At 43.3% G+C, this 22,698-nt stretch overlaps 1 protein-coding gene across 2 annotated transcripts in view; it reads right to left on the reverse strand.

The window, feature by feature from the left end:
* Window positions 1-1,971: 1,971 nt before the first annotated feature.
* The window catches only part of Slc17a5 (solute carrier family 17 member 5), a 36,813-nt gene continuing 16,086 nt past the window's right edge, over window positions 1,972-22,698 (reverse strand). For both annotated transcript variants that reach the window (XM_036193352.1, XM_036193351.1), the window contains 7 exons: window positions 20,958-21,044; window positions 18,528-18,646; window positions 17,040-17,198; window positions 15,826-15,958; window positions 12,987-13,134; window positions 4,547-4,637; window positions 1,972-2,429 (listed from right to left, as the gene is read on the reverse strand). In XM_036193352.1, coding sequence (XP_036049245.1) covers window positions 2,292-2,429; window positions 4,547-4,637; window positions 12,987-13,134; window positions 15,826-15,958; window positions 17,040-17,198; window positions 18,528-18,646; window positions 20,958-21,044 — 875 coding nt within the window. In that variant the 3' untranslated portion in view covers window positions 1,972-2,291. The remainder of the gene's footprint in view (window positions 2,430-4,546; window positions 4,638-12,986; window positions 13,135-15,825; window positions 15,959-17,039; window positions 17,199-18,527; window positions 18,647-20,957; window positions 21,045-22,698) is intronic.

Here is a 22,698-nt window from a genome sequence, read left to right on the forward strand (position 1 = left end):
CTTTCTTTCTTCTCAGTTTTCTGGATGAACCTTGGCTCTCACACAAGTTCAGCATGTGCCCTATATGTTACATCCAGTGAGAGCAGCGATTTCTGATACTGCCTCACTTCCCAGTTTACAGCTTCAGGAGGAAGCAGAAGAGATGTGAAACAGTCATTGTGGACACAACAGTCAGATACAAAAGTCAATGCAGAGGGAGCTGGAGAGATGGCTCAGACTTAAGAGCACTGGCAGAGGAACTGGGTTCAATTTCCAGCACCCGAATGGCAGCCCCCACTCAATTATAACTCCATCCTAGGGCAGCTGATGACCTCTTCTGGCCTCTTTGGGAAGCCAAGTACGAAAGTGGTGCACAGACCAAACACCCACGCCATACACATAAGGTAAAATAAATTAAAATCACAAGAAGTTAATGCAAAAGGATTTATTTTGATGATTTATAAAAGAAATGTCACATGGCAACTTAACCTATATTTACAAATTTAAAAATAAATTTATATAAATGTATTTACACCGTGTTATATTAACCAAGTTAATTAAAATGTTACAGATAAGCGCTGAACGGATACAACAGAAGGTAAGGCAGGCTTTCTATCCTTAGGTGCTCTTACAGTATGCCCAACAACTGGCAGACACTGGTCAGGAGAAGCTGCCGGAAGCTGGCTTCAGGAAGTGTGGCAAAGGTGATTCACCAGCTTTGGGTGCCCTTTAGCTCTGTTTTGCTGTTGGGTGGAACATAGTCCTGGGTATGTGCTCTACCACTGAGCCAAATCCCTGGCCCTGAAAGTCTTTTTTTTTTTTTTTTTTTTTTTTTAAGTTTTTCGAGACAGGGTTTCTCTGTGTAGCTTTGGAACCTGTCCTGGAACTCACCCTGTAGTCCAGGCTGGCCTCGAACTCACAGAGATCCACCTGCCTCTGCCTCCTGAGTGCTGGGATTAAAGGTGTGCGCCACCACTGTGGCATAAAAGTCATTTTAAACTGGAACCAGAAGCATAAATCAAAACAGACCAAAGAAAAAATCTAAAGCATTAAAAAAAATTCTAGGGTTGGATCCTCAGCTCAAAACAAAACAAAACAAAAAACAAACAAAAAAACCCTAATGTAGCTAGAAAAACTGAATGTAAAAATTTATGCTCTGATCCGTATGCAAATCATTTTAATTAAGGATGTTATCTGAGACTGGCTGGGCATCACACTTTGCTTTGTAAGTCACCTGCCGGTAATTAGGCCTGGGTGCTGGCAAGGGCAGGCTGGCGGTGTCAGGACAGTAGTTGTGGATCTGACTGCTGTGGTCCACTTAGGGCTTTATCTACACATTAACAGCCACTGGGAAAGGGTGTCGGCCAAACACTTGGCATTGACCGGGCACTTGGAAGCCACCTCTGATAACTGCTGGGCATTCCAGCCCTGAAGCCAGGGAGGGAATGTTTGGCAGCTCTCTGGGCATGGATCCCTTGGTCCAGCTGCTAGGCCAAGGCTTACAGTGCCTGGTGGCTTTATGGAGATGTTAATGAGGTCTATGTGTTAGGGAGAGTTGGCAACAGTTTTGATGAGGGCAATCGACAAAAACAGGCCTTTAACAAGATCTGAGATGATTATCTACTTTAACTAAACAAGTGTCCTAGTGGGGGAGGGTCCATTTCAGCTTCATTTCTTTCTTAAGCCAGGGGTTCTGCACCTTCCTAATGCTGTGACCCTTTAATACAGTTCCTCATGTTGTGGAGACCCCCAACCATCCAATTGATATGTTGCTATTGTATAGTTGTAACTTTGCTGTTATGAAGTGTAATGTAAATGTCTGTGTTTTCTGGTGGCCTTAGGTGACCCCTGTGAAAGGGTCATTTGACTCCTAAGGGGTCATGAGCCACAAGTTGAGAGCCACTGTTTTTCTGTTGTTGTTGTTGCCCTGGCTGTCCTGGAACTCACTCTGTAGACCAGGCTGGCCTCGAACTCAGAGATCCGCCTGCCTGGGATTAAAGGCGTGCACCACCACCACTGACCAGCCAAGAAACACTGTCTCGAACCTCCCTTATATCACGCTGCCTAGCTTGCAGCTGGGTATGTGAACCCCAGTCTAAGGTCTGGCAGATACATTATTAATACATAATTAATACATAATTAAAAACAGCTCATTTAGAATAATCTCACAACTAGTAACATTTCATGATTTCCTTAAAAATGTAACACAAGTACTATTTTTCTCACACAGAATGCTTACACGTTAAAATACCAAAGGCACTTTCAGTTTACATGATAAATAGAAATACATTAATTATTATTTGCTGTCGTCTTCAGTTTCTGTGTCCGTGGTGGTCACTGAGAGCCCAATTCTGCACCTCCCCTTTGGCCAGAAGTATGAAGAAAATGGCACCAAATACGTTAATAGCAGCAGCGATACAGAATACAGTCTGCCATTCTCTAATAGTGTTCTGGACAAGGAAGGGAAATGCAATGGAAACATTTGTATTAGAGAGAGAGAGAGAGAGAGAGAGAGAGAGAGAGAGAGAGAGAGATGATATTGCAAGGATGTGAGAACAAAAATGTCATTCATAAAAGTCTGTACTTGGAACAAACCAAATCCCCAGCAGCAGCAGCAGCAATAACAGCAGGACTGTGGAGCATTCCTTTAGTACAGGATCAAATGACTGAGGACGGAGGGACCAGTTGTACCAATGACAGACTGAGAACTGTTTTTTTTTTTTTTGACTGTTTCTGTAAAAAACTCAGACATGCTCTGGGTGGTGAGAGAGGAAGGGCAGGAAGGAGAAGGAGCTTGCTGAGGGGCAGCGTTCTGCTATGTGGGTAACAGCTGCCTGGATACATCACTGTTGGACCGTGTCTTCAGCTGCATCATTAGGATTTGTGAATTTGTAACCTGTCTTTACAGAACTAAGTTCTCTCCTGCCTCTTTTCTTTCCTTCCTTTCTTGGAGACAGCTTTCGTTATGTAGCCCTGGCTGGTCTCAAACTAGTGGCAATCCTCCTGCCTCCGCTCTCTGAGTGCTGGTTACAGGCAGGCGGAAACCATGTCTGGTTGATCCATGTATTTGTTTGCTTTTGGGATGATCACATGTGGCCTAGGCTGGCCCTGATCTTGCTATGGAGTTCAATTCCTGATCCTTGTAGCAGCATTGTTTCCTTACCCAGCCTGACCCATGTACTGGGTTCCAGGCTAACGACCTTCACTTAATTCTGTTATTCTGCCTAACTCCCAAAGAGTGCTCTATGGAAACAGTATACTTTTTTCTTTCTTTGTGCTGGGATTATGGCTAGACTCCATTATGCCCAGTTTTATGTTGGGGATGAAACCCAGGGCTTCATGCATTCCAGGAAAGCATTCTACTAACCGAGGCACATCTCCATCCTGAAAACAGTATGCCTTCCTATCTACTAATGAAGGGAGCAGGCAAAAGCACCTTGGCCTAAATGCAGCCATTTTGACTTCAGACTCCATTCTACCTGCAGGGTGAAACAAAGTTCAAGTTCCCAGGCCCTAGGGGAGCTGGGAACCTTCCAATAGCTGATCAACCTCCTCCTTAGACAATAGAAACAGTCTGCTGTGCCCCTTAGTTCTCTAAGATGTTGTGGCTGTTCCTAACAACAGAAAGAACCAATGGCTCTGACTGGTTGGACTAAAAGGCTTTCATTTATGTCGGTTGACAGTGATGGACCACACAAGGAAAGTCCCTAGTCTTTGACTCCTGATTGGTGAAAACTCAACTGTCACACAGCAACAAATGCTTGTGGTTTTCGTGTTTCTAAACCCCGCTTCTGCCCCTGCTCGGGCCTGTCAGGAGAAACAAGGGCTCCCGAGTCCTTGCCCTGCAGCCCTGATCCATCAGTGACCCACTTATGTGGTGGTTATTAGAGTCTTTGGAACCAGTAAGTTCTCGTTCTCTCTCTCTCTCTCTCTCTCTCTCTCTCTCTCTCTCTCTCTCTCTCTCTCTCTCTCTCTCCTTGTGGTGCTCACTGACAGGGTGGAACACTAAGGTATGTGATTTTAGTCGCTGACCCAAATCCCTACCCAATAAAGTAACAGCTTTCAACATAAACTTTATTTTATATTGTATTTTTGTCACAAAAAATTTCATAAAAGGTTGGAGAGTTGACTCAATAGTTAAGAACACTTGCTATTCTTTTTTTTTTTTTTTTTTTTTAGCTGAGGATCGAACCCAGGGTCTTGCGCTTGCTAGGCAAGCGCTCTACCACTGAGCTAAATCCCCGACCCAACTTGCTGTTCTTGTAGGGAACCTGAGTTTGGTTTCCAGCACCCACATAATGGCTAACAACCACACTCACATGATGCCTAATGATCTCCTATGACTACAGGGCCACAGAATCTGATGCCCTCTCTCTTCTGGCTTCCTTGGGCACTGCATGCACATGGCACATGGACATACATTCAGGCAAAACACCCATATATACATTAAAAGAAAGAATTTCATAAGGAATAAACACTCAGAATTTTATCATTACAATACACTAAATATGACAGAGATGTGAAAACTCCCAAATCTTTTTAGTTTACAAACAAAATTTCTACTTACATCAGGGGTCAGGCTTTTAGCAATGATGGGCCCAATCATGCCTGGAATAGTGGCAAATGTGTTGGTGATGCCCAGGAGGATACCAGCATACCTGGGGAGAGAGTTTCACAGAGGCTTGGCTTATAGGTCAGCTCTTTTCCAGGATTTTATATTTAACAAAAGCCTTGTATGTAGTTTAGGTCCAGGGTGTATCTATGCCTGAGCAAGAAAATCAGCCTTAGAGACAGGTGGGTCAGTTCAGCTTAGAGCAGATAGGTCAGTAGCACAGCCTTTATAAGACTGCCTATATTGAGTTAGCAATAAAAATAAATGACCACAAAGGCCCATAAAACACCACAGAGAGCTGGGCGGTGGTGGCTCACACCTTTAACCCCAGCACTTGGGAGGCAGAGGGAGGCGGATCTCTGTGAGTTCCAGGCCAGCCTGGTCTACTGAGTGAGTTCCAGGACAGCCAGGGCTACACAGACAAACCCTGTCTCAAAAATCAAATCAAAATAAACAAAAAACAAAACAAAACAAACAGGAGTTTAAGGCAAGCCTTGGCTACATACCAAGTTTGGGATTAGCCTGTTTTAAAACAAAGAGCTGGTCAGTGGTGGCTCATGCTTTTAATTCCAGCACTTGGGAGGCAGAGGCAGGTGGATCTCTGTGAGTTCAAGGCCAGCCTGGTCTACAGATCGAGATCCAGGACAGGATCCAAAGCTACACTGAGAAACCCTGTCTCAAAAGACCAACCCCTCAACCTGCCCCCCCCACAAAAAAAAATCCCCCCAAATAAAGAAACAAATTATAGGTTGGGGGTGTAGCTCAGTAGTAGAGCCCTTGTCCAATATGCTGTGGTCCTGGATTCCAATCTCTAGCAGTTAGAAGTAGCTATTCACCATGCTTAGTGGCAAGCTTATTGACACACAGCTCCCTGAACTAAAAATTGTAAAAATTATATAGACAAGAAAAAAAATTAAGAAAGTAAAAGTCTTTAATTCTTTCATATAGAAATAATCACTTAATTAGCACCTTGGTAATTATACTCATTACTCTTTGCGTATGCTTATATTTCCAAGTATGTAATTAGACATGAGGTCATATTAAACATATAATTTCACAATTCACTTGTTTCACTAATTTGCTGACACTTAAATCTTCACACACATCCTAATAGACAAGTTAGGTCTACTCTGTGCATGTGACAGAAAGATTTTCAAAATAAGTTTGGGAAAAGATTCTCAAACAAGTGATGTATTTTAAGGGTAAATCTTAGCAAATCAGATATTATTATCAATGTTTAGATAAAAATCTTTAAAGAATTTCTGTCTGAACTGGAGAGACAGCACATGCCTTTAATCCCAGCACTTGGGAGGCAGAGGCAGGAGGATCTCTGTGAATTCCAGGCCTGCCTGGTCTACAGAGTGAGTTCCAGGACAGCTCAGATTCCCATCTCAAAACAAAACTCAATTCTGTCCTGTTGTACAATATGCCATAGTTAAGAAACATGCTGACTAAAAAAGGCTGCCATGACCAAGGCCTTCATGGATTTCCATCCCATGAAGAACAAAGATTTATCATCTGTAGAGGCCTACTGTAAATCAGCAGGAACATAAAGACGCCTGTTAACTCCACCATTCAGAGTATGTATGACCCTGGGCCAGCTGACAACAAACTATCTCTTTATTATCTTCAGGTTCTCACGTAGAAGTGTATTTCCTTTACTCTATCAGATTTACTAAGGAAAAAAAAATCTCTTTTAAGGGACTGGGGATATAGCTAAGTTGGTAGAGAGCTAAGCTAGCATGTAGGAAGGACTGGGTTTGATCCTTAGAACCTCATAAACCTGAGATTGGGCTAATGAGACCAATCACCACCACCACATAGTACACACATGAAAAAAGTATATAACCCATTAATATATAGCTTGTTAACTTTTCCCAAAGTGAAACCATGCATCTAGTACTTCATCAAGAAACAGATTACTGCTATAAACATTTTTTTTACTATTATTATTTTGAGCAGAGCAAATGTAATTCATTACTCAGGAATCTTTATCATTTTTATTTATGTGTACGTACTGGCATGAGCTCCACAGGTGTACAGGCGCCTAAGGTAGGACAGAAGGCTTTGACTCTATTAGAAGTAGTCACAGCCAGTGGTAAGACTCCTGGTGTGGGCGATAAGAACTGAATCTAGGTCTAATGGAAGAGCAATAAGAACCCTTAGCCATGGAGACATCTCTTCAGCCCCACATGGAGACTTATGAAAAAGTGATGAAGGCTTCTGGATAGGAGCGTCCCAAGGATACCCTATTGTTAAAATCTTTTTTAAAAGTTTATCTATGTTTATATGTATGAGTGTTTTGCCTGCAGGTGTGTGTATACCACATGTCCTCAGAGGTCAGAAGAGGGAGTCAGATCCCCTGGAACTGTAGTTATGGATGGTGCTGGGACTGAACTCAGGTCCTTAGCAAGAACAAGTATTCTTAACCATTTAAGCCGTCTCTTTAGCCCTCTTATTATTAAATTCTGAGGCAGATCAGGCTGGCCTAGAACTCTCTGTCCCCTTCGTGGGCGGTGGTGGCACACGCCTGTAATCCCAGCACTCAGGAAGCAGAGGCAGGCGGATCTTTGTGAGTTCCGGGCCAGCCTGGTCTACAGATCGAGATCCAGGAAAGGCACAAAGCTACACAGAGAAACCCTGTCTTGAAAAACCAAAAAATAAATAAAAATAAAATAAAATGGACATCTCTCTGACCCCTTCCCAAAGGGACAGAGAGTGGTAGGATTCCAGGTGCACACCACCATACACCCACCCATGAAGAGCTGTTTACCCAGAACAGGTTGTAATACAGATTTAAGCACAAGGCATTAAGGTCCTTAGTGAAGGACAGTACCATGGGGCATGGGCCATGCAAGACAGGATTTCTTGAGGTACCGCCTGGCCCTGAGCCTCACCATATAGCTAAACTCTTATTTTTTTAAAAAATATTTTAGAATTTTGTATATATGTGTATCTGAAGCTAGGAGAAGGTATCAGATCTCCTGGGACTGGAGTTGTCAGCAACTGAGGTGGACACTGTGACTTGAACTTGGGTCACCTACAAGAGCAGTACATGATCCTAGCTGCTGAGCCCTCACCTTGAAATCAATCTCTTCTCTCTCTCTCTCTCCTGAGACAGGGTTTCTTTGCACACAAGAACTAGCTGTCCTAGAACTCGCTCTGTAGACCAGGCTGGCCTTGAACTCACAAAGATCTGCCTGTCTCTGCCTATGAGCGCCGGAATTAAACGCCTGGGCTATTACTGCCCAGCTGCTTTCTCATTTTAAATGGAATGGCTCCTAAAAATAAAAAAGAAGAAGAAGAAGAAGAAGAAGAAGAAGAAGAAGAAGAAGAAGAAGAAGAAGAAGCAGCAGCAGCAGCAGCAGCAGCAGCAATAACAATTCTGCTGTGCCTAATTCAGCTATCTACAAACATCCATATTTTTATGCTTTAAGCCCATACACAAACCATATAATAATTAAGCCAAGATCTTTTTGGCTCATTCCCCTCAGGGAGCACATCCTAAATTAACCAAGCTTGGCAGGACCTCTCCCCTCCACCCCCTCTTTAAACCATTAGCACCTTGGCAGGAGGAGGAGCCAGCTGCAGTGCTGTTGGGCCTGTTCACTGACAGATCCTAAGAACAGAAGAATGCGCGCAGTACTGAATGTCAGCACCAAGAGGCCCATTCAACCACTTATATTATCCTTGGCCAGGAAGTGTCCCAGCAGACTGATGGGGAAACATGCTGACAGATTCAGTCAGTATTGTCTGGTACGGAAATTCGAGATGCCTGTTGACATAGCAACCGACAATCTATCCAGGTTCTGGGCAACAAAACTAACCATAGACAAATCATGGTTTCACCCATAGCATAACGCCAGTAAGCAGGATGTTGAGGGAGGGGATCGCTACAAGTTTGAGGCTAGCCTGTTTCAAAGTGAAACAAACAAACGAACAAACAAAAATCTTAATTTCAATGTATGGAAGGGCTTGGAAAATATGAGTACACTCCACGTTAATAGAAATATTGACTGTCTGTTGGGATACCTATGAGGAAGGGTTTCTAACTACTTCACACATTGTTATCTACTAGTAAGATCAGCTCTGTGAGGCTCAGGGGAGATGGCTCAGTGGTGAAGAGCATTCGAGCTATGCTATCGTGAAGATGAGAATTTGAATCCCAGCCCCCAGGAGATAAGACAAGCAAGGCATCCCTGAAAATGCCTGTAACTTCAGCTTCAGAGCAAGTGGAGAAGCCGAGATCACTGGGGCTTGCTAGCCTAGCCAAGACGTGAGCTCGAGGCTCGGGAGGTCCAGGGAAGAGGGTGGCAGCTGGCGCTCTCTTCTGGCTTCTGGATGCACACAGGCTCATTCAGGAGCTGTGGCTCTGCAGCAGGGACTCTGCGTGACCTTACCACCTTTATCTGAGAGGAGTCCGAAGAACTCCAGACACCTCTATTTTCTTCTTCCTTCCCTCACGGATAAGGGGTAGAGTACATGCAATCCCGTGTGTGTGTGTGTGTGTGTGTGTGTGTGTGTGTGTGTGTGTGTGTGTAATATTTTCCTGGCTCTCTTCTGTGAGCTTATTAACATGCTTGGGTTAGGTTTCTTTTTTTTTTTTTTTTTTTTTTTCCCCCGGAGCTGAGGACCAAACCCAGGATTTACACATATTTAGTAAGTTCTCTACCACTGAGCCATGGGCCAGGACCCTCAATTTAAAAATTATTCTCTATCTTCTTGAGTCTGTTTTGGGTAATGAGGCTTGGTTCCTACTCTAAATGCTGAAGGTTCCTCAGCCTTGAAATGGGTTGAGAACACCCACCTGTCTCATTAGACGGCTTTCAGGATAATGTTTCGTACAAGTTGTCAAGTACCAGACAACTGTGTTTACACACAGGAAGTGTAATAATTGACAGCTGGAAAAATCAACAGCTCTCTACTCTTTGTCATTTAGTTAGTTATTGTTGTTATTTGAGACAAGGTCTCATGTGGCCTAGGCTATCCTTGAACTCACTAGGTATGTAGCCAGGGATGCCCCAGTCACTATGAAGTTCTTTGTTAATCAAATGGACATCTCAGCCTGGCAGTGGTGGCACACGGGAGGCAGAGCCAGGCGGATCTTTGTGAGTTCGGGGCCAGCCTGGTCTACAGAGCGAGATCCAGGAAAGGTGCCAAAGCTATGCAGAGAAACCCTGTCTTGAAAAACAAACAAACAAACAAACAAATAAATAAAAATAAAATGGACATCTCTCTGTCCCCTTCCCAAAGGGACAGCTTCTAGTGCCTTGACTCTTTCAACTTGAAGTGTTCTTTATTTTTAGTTACCTTTCAAATTGTCACTAAATTCAACTAAGATTCCTTGCAATTAGTTTGTTTGTTTGTTTGTTTGTTCTTTTCAAGACTGGGCTTCTCTGTGTAACAGCTCTGGCTGTCCTGGAACTCGATTTGTAGACCAGGCTGGCCTGGCCTTGAACTCACAGAGATCTACCTGCCTCAGCCTCCTTAGTGCTGGGATTAAAGGTGTGCGCCACCACTGCCCGGCTGCAACTAGTTTTTACATCTATTCTTTCTTTCAGTATTAAACTCCTTCAGTGTATACCTCACCAATAGGTACATTCGACAAGCATTTCCTAGTTTGAAAAGTTCACTGAATTCTTCTCTTTATATTTTACTGTTAATGTTGGTAGTATATTGTAAATTCTTCCACCTCTAGGTATTTACTTTTGTGACTAAAAATGAGGGGCAAGTGTTGCAATTAGAAGTGTGAGCCACCACATCTGGCCAGCGTTCTGTGGTCTGTGTCTGCCAGGAGAGGTCGAATGTGGCGCTCGAAGAGTGTCCAGTCTGAAGGAGTTTACCCTTGTTGAGAAGATCCAGTTATCCTCCTTTTCAGCAGTGGTGATTGATCTCAGGTCCTCTCACACATAGGCAAGAGCTCCACCAGTTGAGCTCCAAGACTAAGCCCCAATTTTGACTTCCTAAGACTTTAAAAACAATTTTTTAAAAATATGAGAACAGATTAAAATAACTTTAGAGGTCCCCTCTGTAAAAAATTTGAAACAGGGGGGCTGGAGAGATGGCTCAGCGGTTAATAACACTGGCTGTTCTTCCAGAGGTCCTGAGTTCAAGTCCCAGCACCCACATGGTGGCTCACAACCATCCGTAATGAGATCTGGTGCTCTCTTCTGGCCTGCAAGCATGCATGTAGGCAGAACACTGTATACATAATAAATAAATAAATCTTTAAAAAAAAAATTGAAACAGAGTCTCAATATGTAGCCCAGAATGGCTTTGAACTTCCTGTGACACTCCTGCACCACCCTCCTCCCTAAGACTGGGATTACAGAAGTGTGCCACCAGGCCTGGTAAGGTTTGCCCAGGGTCTGAGAGATATAGACAAGGACTTTTCTTGGTGTTCACTGAGTGGAGCAGAGCATGGAGGAGTCATGGGATTCTAGCTAGGTGGTACTGGGGTAGTTCAAAGAGTGTGAAAAACTACCTCACTACTCTATAAATAAATAAATATTCATTAATTTTAATAAATGAAGTACCCCAAATCTTCTTGGGGTAAAGTACTCAATCTAGTCCTTTCTTTTATCTTCTCAGCTCAAATTTAGGACTATGTGGCTTAAAGAATGTTTTCACAGAGGTAGATGTAGAAACAATTTTAGGCTTAAAGTAAGAATTTTAGGTTTAGATTATGGGTTTAGTGTGTGTTAGCTGTGTGGCACAAGATAAGCCACTTAATTTCTCTGAACCTGAGTTTCCATAGAGTAAGTCAGGAGCCTCCACCTACCTCACTGGACAGCTTCTAGGACAAACAAGATAATGTTTGTGTACTTGATTAGTAAGCAACCAAGTATTAGACACTTGGGTTTACACGAACATAATGCTCTACATGTCACTGGGGCAAGTCAATGGCTCTACTCCTTGTAATTTCTCTGTTTTGTTTTTTGGAACTGGTTCTCATGTGGGTCAGGCTGGCCTTGAACTGCAGCCAAGGCTGAACCTGAAGTCTTGTTCCTCTTGCCTCCACTTCCTCATTCCCCCCCCCCCCCAGTGCATTTGGAAGTCAGAGGGCAATTCTGTAGAGTCGGCTGTTTCCTTCTGTCTTTACATGGGTTCCAGAATTTGGACTCAAGGTCATCAATCTTTTTTTTTTTTTCTTCGAGACAGGGTTTCTCTGTGTGCTTTGCACCTTTCCTGGATCTCGCTCTGTAGATCAGGCTGGCCTCGAACTCACAAAGATCCACCTGCCTCTGCCTCCCGATTAAAGGCGTACGCCACCAACGCCCGGCAGTCATCAATCTTGTTGGCAAATATTTTACCCTCTAAGCCTCTAAGGCATCCAGCTGGCCCTATTGTAGTTATTGTTTTACTGAGACATGGTCTCTTGTGTCCTAGACTGGCCCTGAACTTCCGATTTTCTTCTTCATCTTCCAAGTTCTGGGACTACAGGTGTGAGCCACGGTGCTCAGTCTATGTGTGCTGGAGACAGAATCTATAGCTTCCTGATGCCAGGCAAGCATTCTACCCACTGAAATAGATTCTCAGCTTTGTCTTTGACAAAGAAGGCTCTGTCAATCATCTGTCAATCAAAGCCTCCTATGTGCCGAGCCCCACGGTAATTCCCCAGGATGTGCCTTCACGGAGCTCTTACTCTGGCCTGCATGGATTCAAGTTACACTGTCACTGCAGGAGAACACCGTGGTGGAGCTGGAGGGAGTTCAAGGCTTAAACATTTACCATTTGTGTAAACTGAAATCTAGCAAAAAAGATTTAAAGTCATTCCTCTAGTAGTCAAATTCACAGAAAGTAGAAATAAGGACGGTCTGGGGTTGGGGATTTAGCTCAGTGGTAGCGCGCTTGCCTAGCAAGCGTAAGGCCTTGGGTTCTGTCCTCAGCTCTGGCAAAAAAACAAAACAACAACAACAAAACAAACAAACAAACAAAAAAGTAATAAGAACGGTCAAAAGCTGGGCGCTGATGGCGCACACCTTTAATCCCAGCACTCGGGAGGCTGAGCCAGGAGGATCTCTGTGAGTTCGGGGCCAGCCTGGTCTACAGACTGAGATCCAGGAAAGGCGCCAAAGCTACAGAGAAACCCTGTCTTAAACAACAACAACAACAAAAGAAAAAAAAAAAAAACAAAGAAAGGAAAGAATGGTGGCTGCCAGGATGTGGGAAGAGGGGAAATGTGGCATTAGTGGCCTTTTCATGAATTCCGACTGGAGAAGATGTAAAAGTTGGGAGGCTGTGGGCAGTGATGGTTACACAACAGCGGGCAACTTCAGTCCGCAGAACTGTACTTATGAATGGCCCAAATGGTAACTTTCATGTTATCTCTGTCTTGCTGATCCTAAGGAAGAAAACGAAAGGCAACCCCGCAAACCTTTGTGTTTGTACTCACGAAGGAGCTATATCCAGGTGGTTGATGCTAAATCCAGAAGAGGCAAAGCCTCCTAGTGTCGTGGATATGGTCAGGAACGCAACGGCCAAAGAATAGTCACAGCCGATAAATCCAGCAGCGACCAGGAAAACCGCGGGGCCGACCATTCCTGGAGTGCCGGAGTTGAAGGAGAAAAGGAAGCGCCATTACTGCTTCGGTTCCGTTTAAAACTGGAGAAACCTGAGTTGGCCAGTGCTGCCACCTACTGTACAAACACTGAAGTGCCTGGAAGACCCCAGGGCCTCCCTTCACTCTCATCACTAGAAAGCCCGCCCGGAAACATGGGCTGTAAGCATGGGTCAAGAAACGGAAGTCCTCCCGCCGTGGTGCTAGTCACTCTGCATATGGTGAGGACTCAGTCTACAGCTACGGCGCTGACCGTCAAGGAGGGGAAGACCGAAGACTAGGGCGGAGAGGAGATGAACAGAATGTGAGTGAGATTCACATAATCAAAGTAGATAAGTAACACAGTAAACTCTCCAGGGGGCTGAGAGTGCTTCCTGATCTTCCGGAGGACCGGAGTTTGGTTCCTAGCACTCTTGTTGGGTAGCTTACAACCATCTCTAACTCCAGCTCCGGGGCGATCTGGTGACTTATGCAGGGGCACATTACTCATGTGTGCGTGTACACACACAGAAACACACACACACACACACACACACACACACACACACACACACATCAGAAAAATAATAAACTTTGTTGGATGAAGTTAGAAATGTGATCCCTTGGTTCTAAGAATTATAACAAAGAGCATATACCTTACATAGAGCAGGTTCACTGAAGAAAAAACATCAGACTCAGCCCAAAGGGAATTATTTCATTTAAAGATGTGCAGTTTAAATCAGAGCAGTATTTGAACAGAATAACATCTCCTATAGTGGGTGCTCAGCGGGTGTTTGTGGAATTTATGTAGAACGGGTCCTTTCACAGTATACCTTTTAAAAAAAGATTTATTTTATGTGTATGGGTGTTTTCCTTGCATTTATGTCTGTGCACCCACCACGTGTGTGTCTAGTGCTCATGGGGCTAGAAGAGGACATTGGATCCCCTGGAACTGGAGCTCCAGATAGTTGTGAGCTGCCATTGTGGGTGCTGGGAACCGAATCAGTGTCCTTTGGAAGGTCAGCCAGTTCTCTTAATGGATGAGCCATCTCTCCAGTTCCCAAATTAGTTTTTATTTATTTAGACAAAAATCTTACTATGTAGTTCTGGACTGCAACTTACTATGTAGACCAGGCTGGCCTCAAGCTCACTGAGATCTATCTGCCTACCTCTGCCTTCCAAGTGCCGGGATTAAGGGTGTATACTACCATTCCCTGACCAAATTGACTTAAAACATGTTACTTTTATGTATGTTGTGTATATTCTCTGGTTCCTGCAGAGGCCAGAAGAGGCTAGCATATACCCTGCAGGTGGAGTTACAGTCAGTTTAGGCTGTGGGACCCAAAGTCAGGTTTCATATGTGAACAAGGTAAAGTATTATTCTTTTTTTTTTTTTTTTTTTTTTTTGGGCTGTCTTGGCTACTGTGACATGAAGAGACATGCATTCTTGCTCTATACTCTTGCTTTATTACCTCTGGAACTTCTGGAGTGATTAAGATTGTCTTTGTTTGCTAATAACAGGGTCTCAGGTAGCCCAACCTGGTCTCAAACCAGTTACGTATTAGAGGAAGACCTCGAACCTCTGATTCTGCTGGCTCTACTTCCCAAGTGCTGGGATCATAGAGATGTACCACCAGGCCTGGTCCCCAATGTCTTTTTCTTTTTGAGATGGAATCTTATTAAGTTACCTACCTAGTTTGGCTTCAAACTCGTGGCCTCAAATGATCCTCTGACCTCAGCCTCCCCAATAGCTGGGACTAAAGTATGTACTATGTTGACTAGCTATCGAACAGACCAACCAGTCTATGAGGAGATAAGGGTGGGCCTGAAGGTTGAGTTGATCATAATGGCCACTGATTTACTCAATCATGCTGGCATAATGAAGCCTCCACAGAAACTCAAAAGGGCAAGGTTTGGGCTGGGTGTGGTGGTCCAGGTCTGTAATCCCGGCTCTTGACAGCTGGAGCAGGAAGGGTGTGAATTTTGAAGCCAGACTCAGTAGTATAGCATGAAGAATCTGTCTTAGAAACAAGCAACTAACCAGGTAATCAGGTCTATAATCCCAGTACTCAGGATTGTGAAGCAGGAGGATTACCTTGAGTTCCACCTGAACTATAGACTTGCTTGGCCATATGGTCAGATTCTGTGTCAACAAACAAGCAAACCAATAACCAACTAACAACAAAGCCAAAAGAGAAGGTTGAGGTTTGGATGAGCTTCCAAACAGCAGAACTCCAGTGTAGGCCCCAGGGGCACGGTGTACCTGTGAAGGGAGGGCGAGGCAGTGCCACAGCCCTAAGGATTGTTCTGTCTGGCTATTCATTTGTGCCCCTTTATAATGAGTGAGTAGACAGACTAGTCTGTCCCCTGAGTTCTGTGAGACAGTCTAGCAAATTAACTGAACCCAAGGACAGGCCATAGGAACCCTAAATTAAAAGTATAGGTCACAGTCCAATTCTTGTGACTAACCTCTAAAATGGAAGAGGGGGTCTTGTGAGACTCAGCCCTTACACCCAGCTTGTATACTGAAAAGCAGGTTGTGTGTGTGTGTGTGTGTGTGTATGTGTGTGTGTGTGTGTGTGTGTGTGTGTGTGTGTGTGTAGGGGAATCTCACGTTTTAGGGATCAGAGACAAAGAGTTTTGGTGTCTTATGGGTATAACTAGGAAACAACAAAACTTGGTTCATCTCACTTACCCACAAGGGTAAAAATTCTCCGAACACTTATAGTTGAAAAGTTCCACTTGACCCTTAAGTAATCAGCAGCCTGGCCACAGAGAATCATGCATATCCAACAGCCAAAATAAGGCAATGCAGATAAAATCCCATTCTGAAAGTGGGGAGGAGATACAGGATTAATTATGGTAGAACACGCACATTAGTCACAGCCAACCCCGACTACTTGAAAACAGCACACAGATGGTGGAGCAACATGTTGATAATGTTCATATATCACAGAAAGTACGTTTGGCACTTGCAGGGGTCTCGAAACTCAGTTTACCCATCCCTGTGATAGCCGGTCTCACAGGGAAACAGTACTTTCAGCTCCAGGTCATCTTGGAAGCTACTTTAAATTTGGAAAGTCTTCCAAGCAGCCTGCCTGCTTCACACAGAACAAGCTGTTTTATTTCTTGCCTCCACCTCCCTAGTCTGTGCATCCACCCCCAGCTCCAGAACAGTTTTAGTCTCCAAAGTTTTATTTTAAATCTTTTTTTCCCTCAGCTCAAAAAAAAATTTTTTTTTTTAATCACAAAATCAAATGCATAGTTTAACACACTGGAGATTTGAAAGTCATTTATGACAAGTAGAGCATCGCCAGCTACCCAGAAGCCCTGTCCAGACTAGTCTCAACTCCACCTCTTCCTATAAACAAGCCCCACTGAGTCACAGCTACAAACATTCACCTACAGTTATCATCCCAAATATGTGGGTGTCCCTAGACACTTTCATTTGGTACTGACTAAATTAGAATGGCGTCTTCAGTTATTTAAGAAATGTTCATCACGGGCTACCTACAGCCTGCTCTTTAAGGAGGCATCCTCTCCATGGAGGCCCTCACCTCTCAAATGCCTCCCTTAGCTTGTGGACATAAAAACCAGCTAGCGGGCTGGAGAGATGGCTCAGAGGTTAAGAGCACCGACTGCTCTTCCAGAGGTCCTGGAGTTCAATTCCCAGCAACCACATGGTGGCTCACAACCATCTGTAATGAGATCTGGTGCCCTCTTCTGTATATATAATAAATAAATAAATCTTAAAAAAACAAAACAAAAACAAAACAAAACAAAACAAAAAAACCAACCAGCTAGCACAGAAGGAAATGACTGAATTTCATCTGGGTGAGAAGGAATTGTGTGTGCAGTTCAGAAAACACGCGCTCTCTACACAGGAGGCAGATGACTGTTTTCTCTTACCTCTTGAACGTTGAACCTTAGGATTTCTTTCATGTAAGTAGGCAATAATGTCAGTAAAGTATAAAAGGTCCAGTTGTAGGAAAAATGTGCAATGACGATCGCCCAAAGTGGTAGTGACTTCAAGATGGACACCCATGGCACCAGCTTCTGGGAAGAAAGCTGAGGGAGACAGACTCAGTTAGGAGAAGCTGCGGCTGTGCTGACGCCGACCACACGCCATATTGGCTACCCTCAGCCCAGAGTGCGGAACACCAACCTTGGCCGTGTACATTCTAGATCATAAAATCAACTCCTTTGAAATGCTAAGTAGCAAGACAATGAACACATTTTAGTTGTTTCATTGAAAATATAAACTAGAGGACCTATGACTGAGACTAGAAGAAAAGATAAATACAGTCGAGTTACGACTGTCAGGAAGCTACAGGTGTCAGTGCCGCTATAAATATGAACGCTTCTGTAGAGGAGAGAACAGTGTCATTGCCACAGTTAGAGGCGAGCCTGGAAGGTCTTGCTAGAATCTGTATTTCACTCTCCAGTCTTTGGATTTACAAGAACCGAGCAAGCTGGGTGTGGTGCTGCACACCCGTAGCCTCAGCTAGTCAGGAGGTTTCAGCAGGAGCGTGACTTGAGCTTGGAGTCTGAGGCGAGCCTGGGCAACATCGCCATCTCAGGGATGAAAACAGGTGAGGGCTTTATATGCAGCCATGTGCGGATGTGACCTTCAGAGCAGGGGTATTGGAGGTGATGCACTAGGTCTCCAGCACCCACATTGGGTGGCTTATACTCTTCTGTAACTCCTGGGGACCTGACAGCTCTGGCCTCCAAGGAAAACTGCACTCTCATGCATATTGATACACAGACAAATATACATAATTTAAAATTATAAAAATAAATCTTAATTTAAAAAGAAATGAGAATTTCCATTTATACTCATTTTCATTTTGAAACAAATATTAAATTATTAATATATTTGTGTGTTTTTTTCGAAAAAGGGTTTCTTTGTGTAACAGACCTGGCCTGGCTGTCCTGGAACTCACTCTGTAGACCAGGTTGGCCTTGAACTCACAGAGATCTGCCTGCCTCTGCCTCCCAAGTGCTGAGATTAAAGGTGTGCACCACCACCATTCAGCTTTAAACTATTAATATTTAATAAATGGGTTGGCCCGGAGTATACTGGATAGTCATATAAGGTAGAATTCCCCAATTCAAGGGCATTAATAGTGGCACCCTCTTTGTCTGTTTGTCCTCAGGTTGCATTTGCCTACTCAATGGATTCATGGCTGTCAATGCTCTACCGGTGAGCCATGCCCTTAGTTCCTAGAATAACCTTGAGAAGAAATTAGTTTTAGTGTAGAAAGGATTGTACTTCCCCAGGCAGTATTTTAGACATTTATTTCACTTGCTTATCCTAATTTGCTTAAGGCATGTGCAACTGAAAGTTCTATTTCAAAGATTATCTTAATTTTTAACATGTACCAAAGTCCATACCTGATTTTTTAACGATGACACAATGTATTCTTTTTCATAATGGGAGATTGTCCTGTGAGTTTCTGGTGTATCACTGACTAGCCACATCCATAAAATAAACCAAACTATTCCAATTATACCTTAAAATAGAAGATGACAGTTAAATAAAATTTGAATATATCAACAGCATATTGTACACACCTTGAGAAGATTATATATTTATAAATGTAATGGAAAATTAGACTTAGTTTCAAGCTTTGGATCTTTAATGAATACTAACTACTATTCTCTATGCCCGGGGGATGATTTGAGACAGAGTCCTGGCTGGCTTGGTATCCACTATGAAGCCTAGGCTAAACTTGAGCAATTCTCCTGCCTCAACTGCTGTGACAACAGGTATGTATGACCATGCACAGTCTCAAATACACTGTGATGATATACATCAATCACAAGACTCCGACAGACAGACTTTTGTTTGGATCTTTCTACCTTAATTTTCCAAGGGCTACTATTGCCATTCTTGGCTCAGAACAATCTTAAAATATATATATATACACACACACACATATACATATATATACATATATACATGCACACACACACATATATATATACATACACACATACTTATTTCATTGTGCTACTATGATTAATTCCAAAACATTTTCAGAACCAAAAAAGAAAACCTGGGACAATTAACGGTTAGTTTTAATTCCCATCTTTTCCCATGCCCTGATGTTCAAATATTAAACCTACATTCTGTCTCTATGGATTGTCCATTCTGGAAAAGAAAAATCCTTATGAGTAAATTTCTCTCTCTCTCTCTCTCTCTCACACACACACACACACACACACACACACACACACACACACAGACTTTCATTCATTTTGAAGGTCTATTTCCTATGAGACTATCAGTCAATTTGAGAAATGAAATGCCTTCACACTAAGGGGAAGGAGGCGAGGACCACTCTATTTTGCTTGACAGAAAGTGTTTTCAAAACATACATTTTCATAACTCCCAGACAGTAACTTTCACACTGTGACACTAAAGTCCCATGATTCAACAGCAGTTTCCACAGAAGCACATTGCAAAGCTAACAGGTCAAACTGGGCTACGTTCTGTCCACTGTAACAACCTGGGAAACAGGTTTTCCATGTTTTAGAACACTGGTTAGGCAGCGAGTCCTTCAGTGAGTCAGAGCAGGGCTTCTTATGCTCCTTTTACTTAAGGCCCATTTTTACACAGCTCTATGTATACAGGAATATAAGACCATTATACAAATCAAATATTTATTATAACAAAAGACATTTATTTTAAGTTCTTTGTTATTCATATAATTTTACTACTTATGAAAGATACAAGATAATCTGCATACCAAGACAGATGTGTTTATTATCACATAAAGCATCAAATACTGGATGATGGTTATTTCACACTTGCAGTGTGCAGAGCATGTTCAAGGCTTCTGGGAGTTGCCTTTGATCTTGTGATGGTCAATTCTCAGAACACCACTTTGTGTACATGGGTAGTACAAAATGCAGAAACATATTTGGTGCCATTTCAAAAATCATTGGAGACAGGTGTGGTGGCGCACGCCTTGAATCCCAGCACTCGGAGGCAGAGGCAGGTGGATCTCTGAGTTTGAGGCCAGCCTGGTCTACAGAGCTAGTTCTAGGACGGCCAGGGCTGTTACACAGAGAAACACTGTCTCGAAAAAACAAAAAACAAAAAAATTACAAGTTCATAATTCTTTCTTATGAATCTCAACTCAGTGGTTCTTAAAAATCACACACTGGGCTGGAGAGATGGCTCAGTGGTTAAGAGTGCCAGATGCTCTTCCAGAGGTCCTGAGTTCAATTCCCAGAAACCACATGGTGGCTCACAACCATCTGTAATGAGATCTGGTGCCCTCTTCTGTATACATAATAAATAAATAAATCTTAAAAAAAAAATCACACACATAGATCCAGTCCAAAGGTACAGTGACTTGATACATGCTGAAGAATTCAGCAGGAGAATACTCTCTTTTGTTTTCCATAATAAACCATCATGTTTCTAGAACAGCAGAAAACTGCACACACAGTGAAAACATACAGTGCTCTCGAATCTGAGCTGAGGCGTTTCAGGCAGCCATCATCAGTATTGTGTGCTGTGGTAGCACGCATGTCCAAAGCACATGGTCCCTCGGAACTTCGGCCATGGTGAAATCATGCAACACCACGCGGGCTCATGCTGCCGAAGGACCTCAAATCCCTTACATGTCTGACTGTGGACTAACGTTTGGTCACTGTGCGTTCAGGAACCCTTTACTAAATTCTTACGAACTCCCGCGTTCAGTTATGAAATCTTTAAGTTAGAAATTTGGGAGACAGAATCACATTTAAATGTAATCCACTATTATTACGTTTTAAATTTACATTATAACTTAGTTAAAAATTTATACTTACCAAAAAGATAGAAGACGTAAGTCCAATCCATATAGTAGCAAATTATTCCAGAGAGAGGAAGTGAGATTACTGTCCCAAGCTGTGCTCCTGGATCAACACAGAAGACTTTATAAGCCTGGGTGAGAGGTGAGCAAACAGAAGGGCTACTGTTTAAGGGGCGGGGAACGGGATACAGGACAGGAAGAACTACTGCATTAGAGGTGAGCAAACAGAAGGGGTGTTTAAGGGGCGGGGAATGGGATACAGGACAGGAAGAACTACTGCATTGGAAGCAGCTACATGTGAACAGAAAACCTGTAGGATCATGCTCTGAAAATGTGAAGCATATGCACTAGTACAGTTGCATAAGTTACAACTGTGCAGATGTTGATGAATAGGAGGTACCAATCAGTAGGAGAACCGTGCACAGTGGTACATAGCACTAGAGAGGCTGATGGAGGCTATAGGGTATGGGCACGCTTGTTGAAGTAAGAGTGAGGTTTTTCATAATTTTATATACTGTAAACAATTGTTTTATAAACAATACATTTTAACCAGAATATGGACGTCACTTCAGTTAAATGCAGTGGGAGCTAAATAATAGTCTTTTTCTCTTCTTTAACTGGGACAGGACTGTACCCTGGAGCCAGGCTGGTCTTGTACTCACTATGTAGCTCAGGCTTGCCTCAAATTTTACAGAAATGTTCTTGCCTCAGCTTCCCAGGTGCTGGGATTACAGGTGTGAACTACCTTTCTTGGCTAGAAAATATTTATTTACTTCTAAAGACTGGGTCTCATGTAGCCTAGGGTAGCCCTGATCTTCAGATGTAGCTAAGGATGCCCTTGAACTCCTAATCTTCCTGCCTCCACTTCTGAAGTATGGGAATTACAGATACATGTTACCATAATCTGTCTTAGACATTATTTCTGATCCCATATTTTAGTCATAGGTAGGAGACAGATATAAACCAATGGCTTCCATATTAGGAAGTGTAAGAACCACAGAGCAATGCAGAGTTCAAATATGACAGTGATTTCTGACCTCCCAAAGTGAGGGCAAGATGTAGGGAACAGCAACCAGACTTTGAAAACATGGCAAAGAAAGATTCAGTCCCAGAGCAACTAAGAAAGACAGTAAGAAAGTAGTGACAGCTGGGTGCAGTGGTGCACACCTTTAATCCCATCACTAGGGAGACAGAGGCAGGCAGAAAGGATCTCTGTGAGTTCGAGGCCAGCCTGGTCTACAGAGCAAGATCCAGATTAGCCAGGGCTACACAGAGAAACCCTGTCTTGAAAAGCCAAAACCAAGAACAAAACAAGAACAGAAAGCAGTAACAGGATGAACAGGAAAGTGGACAATGGCTCTGGGAGCTTCACATGGGTAAAGGAAGGCATAGGGATAAAGCCTGAAAAGTTGCATGGTCAGTGAGTAGTCTGCCCTCTCCACGTCTCCTTGAATGTACTTCTTCCACACAGAGACCCTGGTGGTGTGGGTGCTCACTATCCACTCCGAGGTAGTGTGCTAACCAGTCACAGTCGACAGGCTTCCAATATCTCAGTGGTTGCTCATGCATGATAAAGTAGATGCTGTTCCCCGAAATTAGCTCTGTGAGGTTTATCTCCTCTCCTTTTACCGACCCACAGACATTGCTGTCTTGTGGTGGTGGGGGATGTCCCGTAATGATGGGGCACACACTCAGACATACACAACACACACATAAAATTAAGAGCACATACTGTATCTTCTTCAGGACCTGAATTC

This window comes from Onychomys torridus, chromosome 7, assembly GCF_903995425.1.
Source record: "Onychomys torridus chromosome 7, mOncTor1.1, whole genome shotgun sequence".
In the NCBI taxonomy this organism is placed as follows: domain Eukaryota; kingdom Metazoa; phylum Chordata; class Mammalia; order Rodentia; family Cricetidae; genus Onychomys; species Onychomys torridus.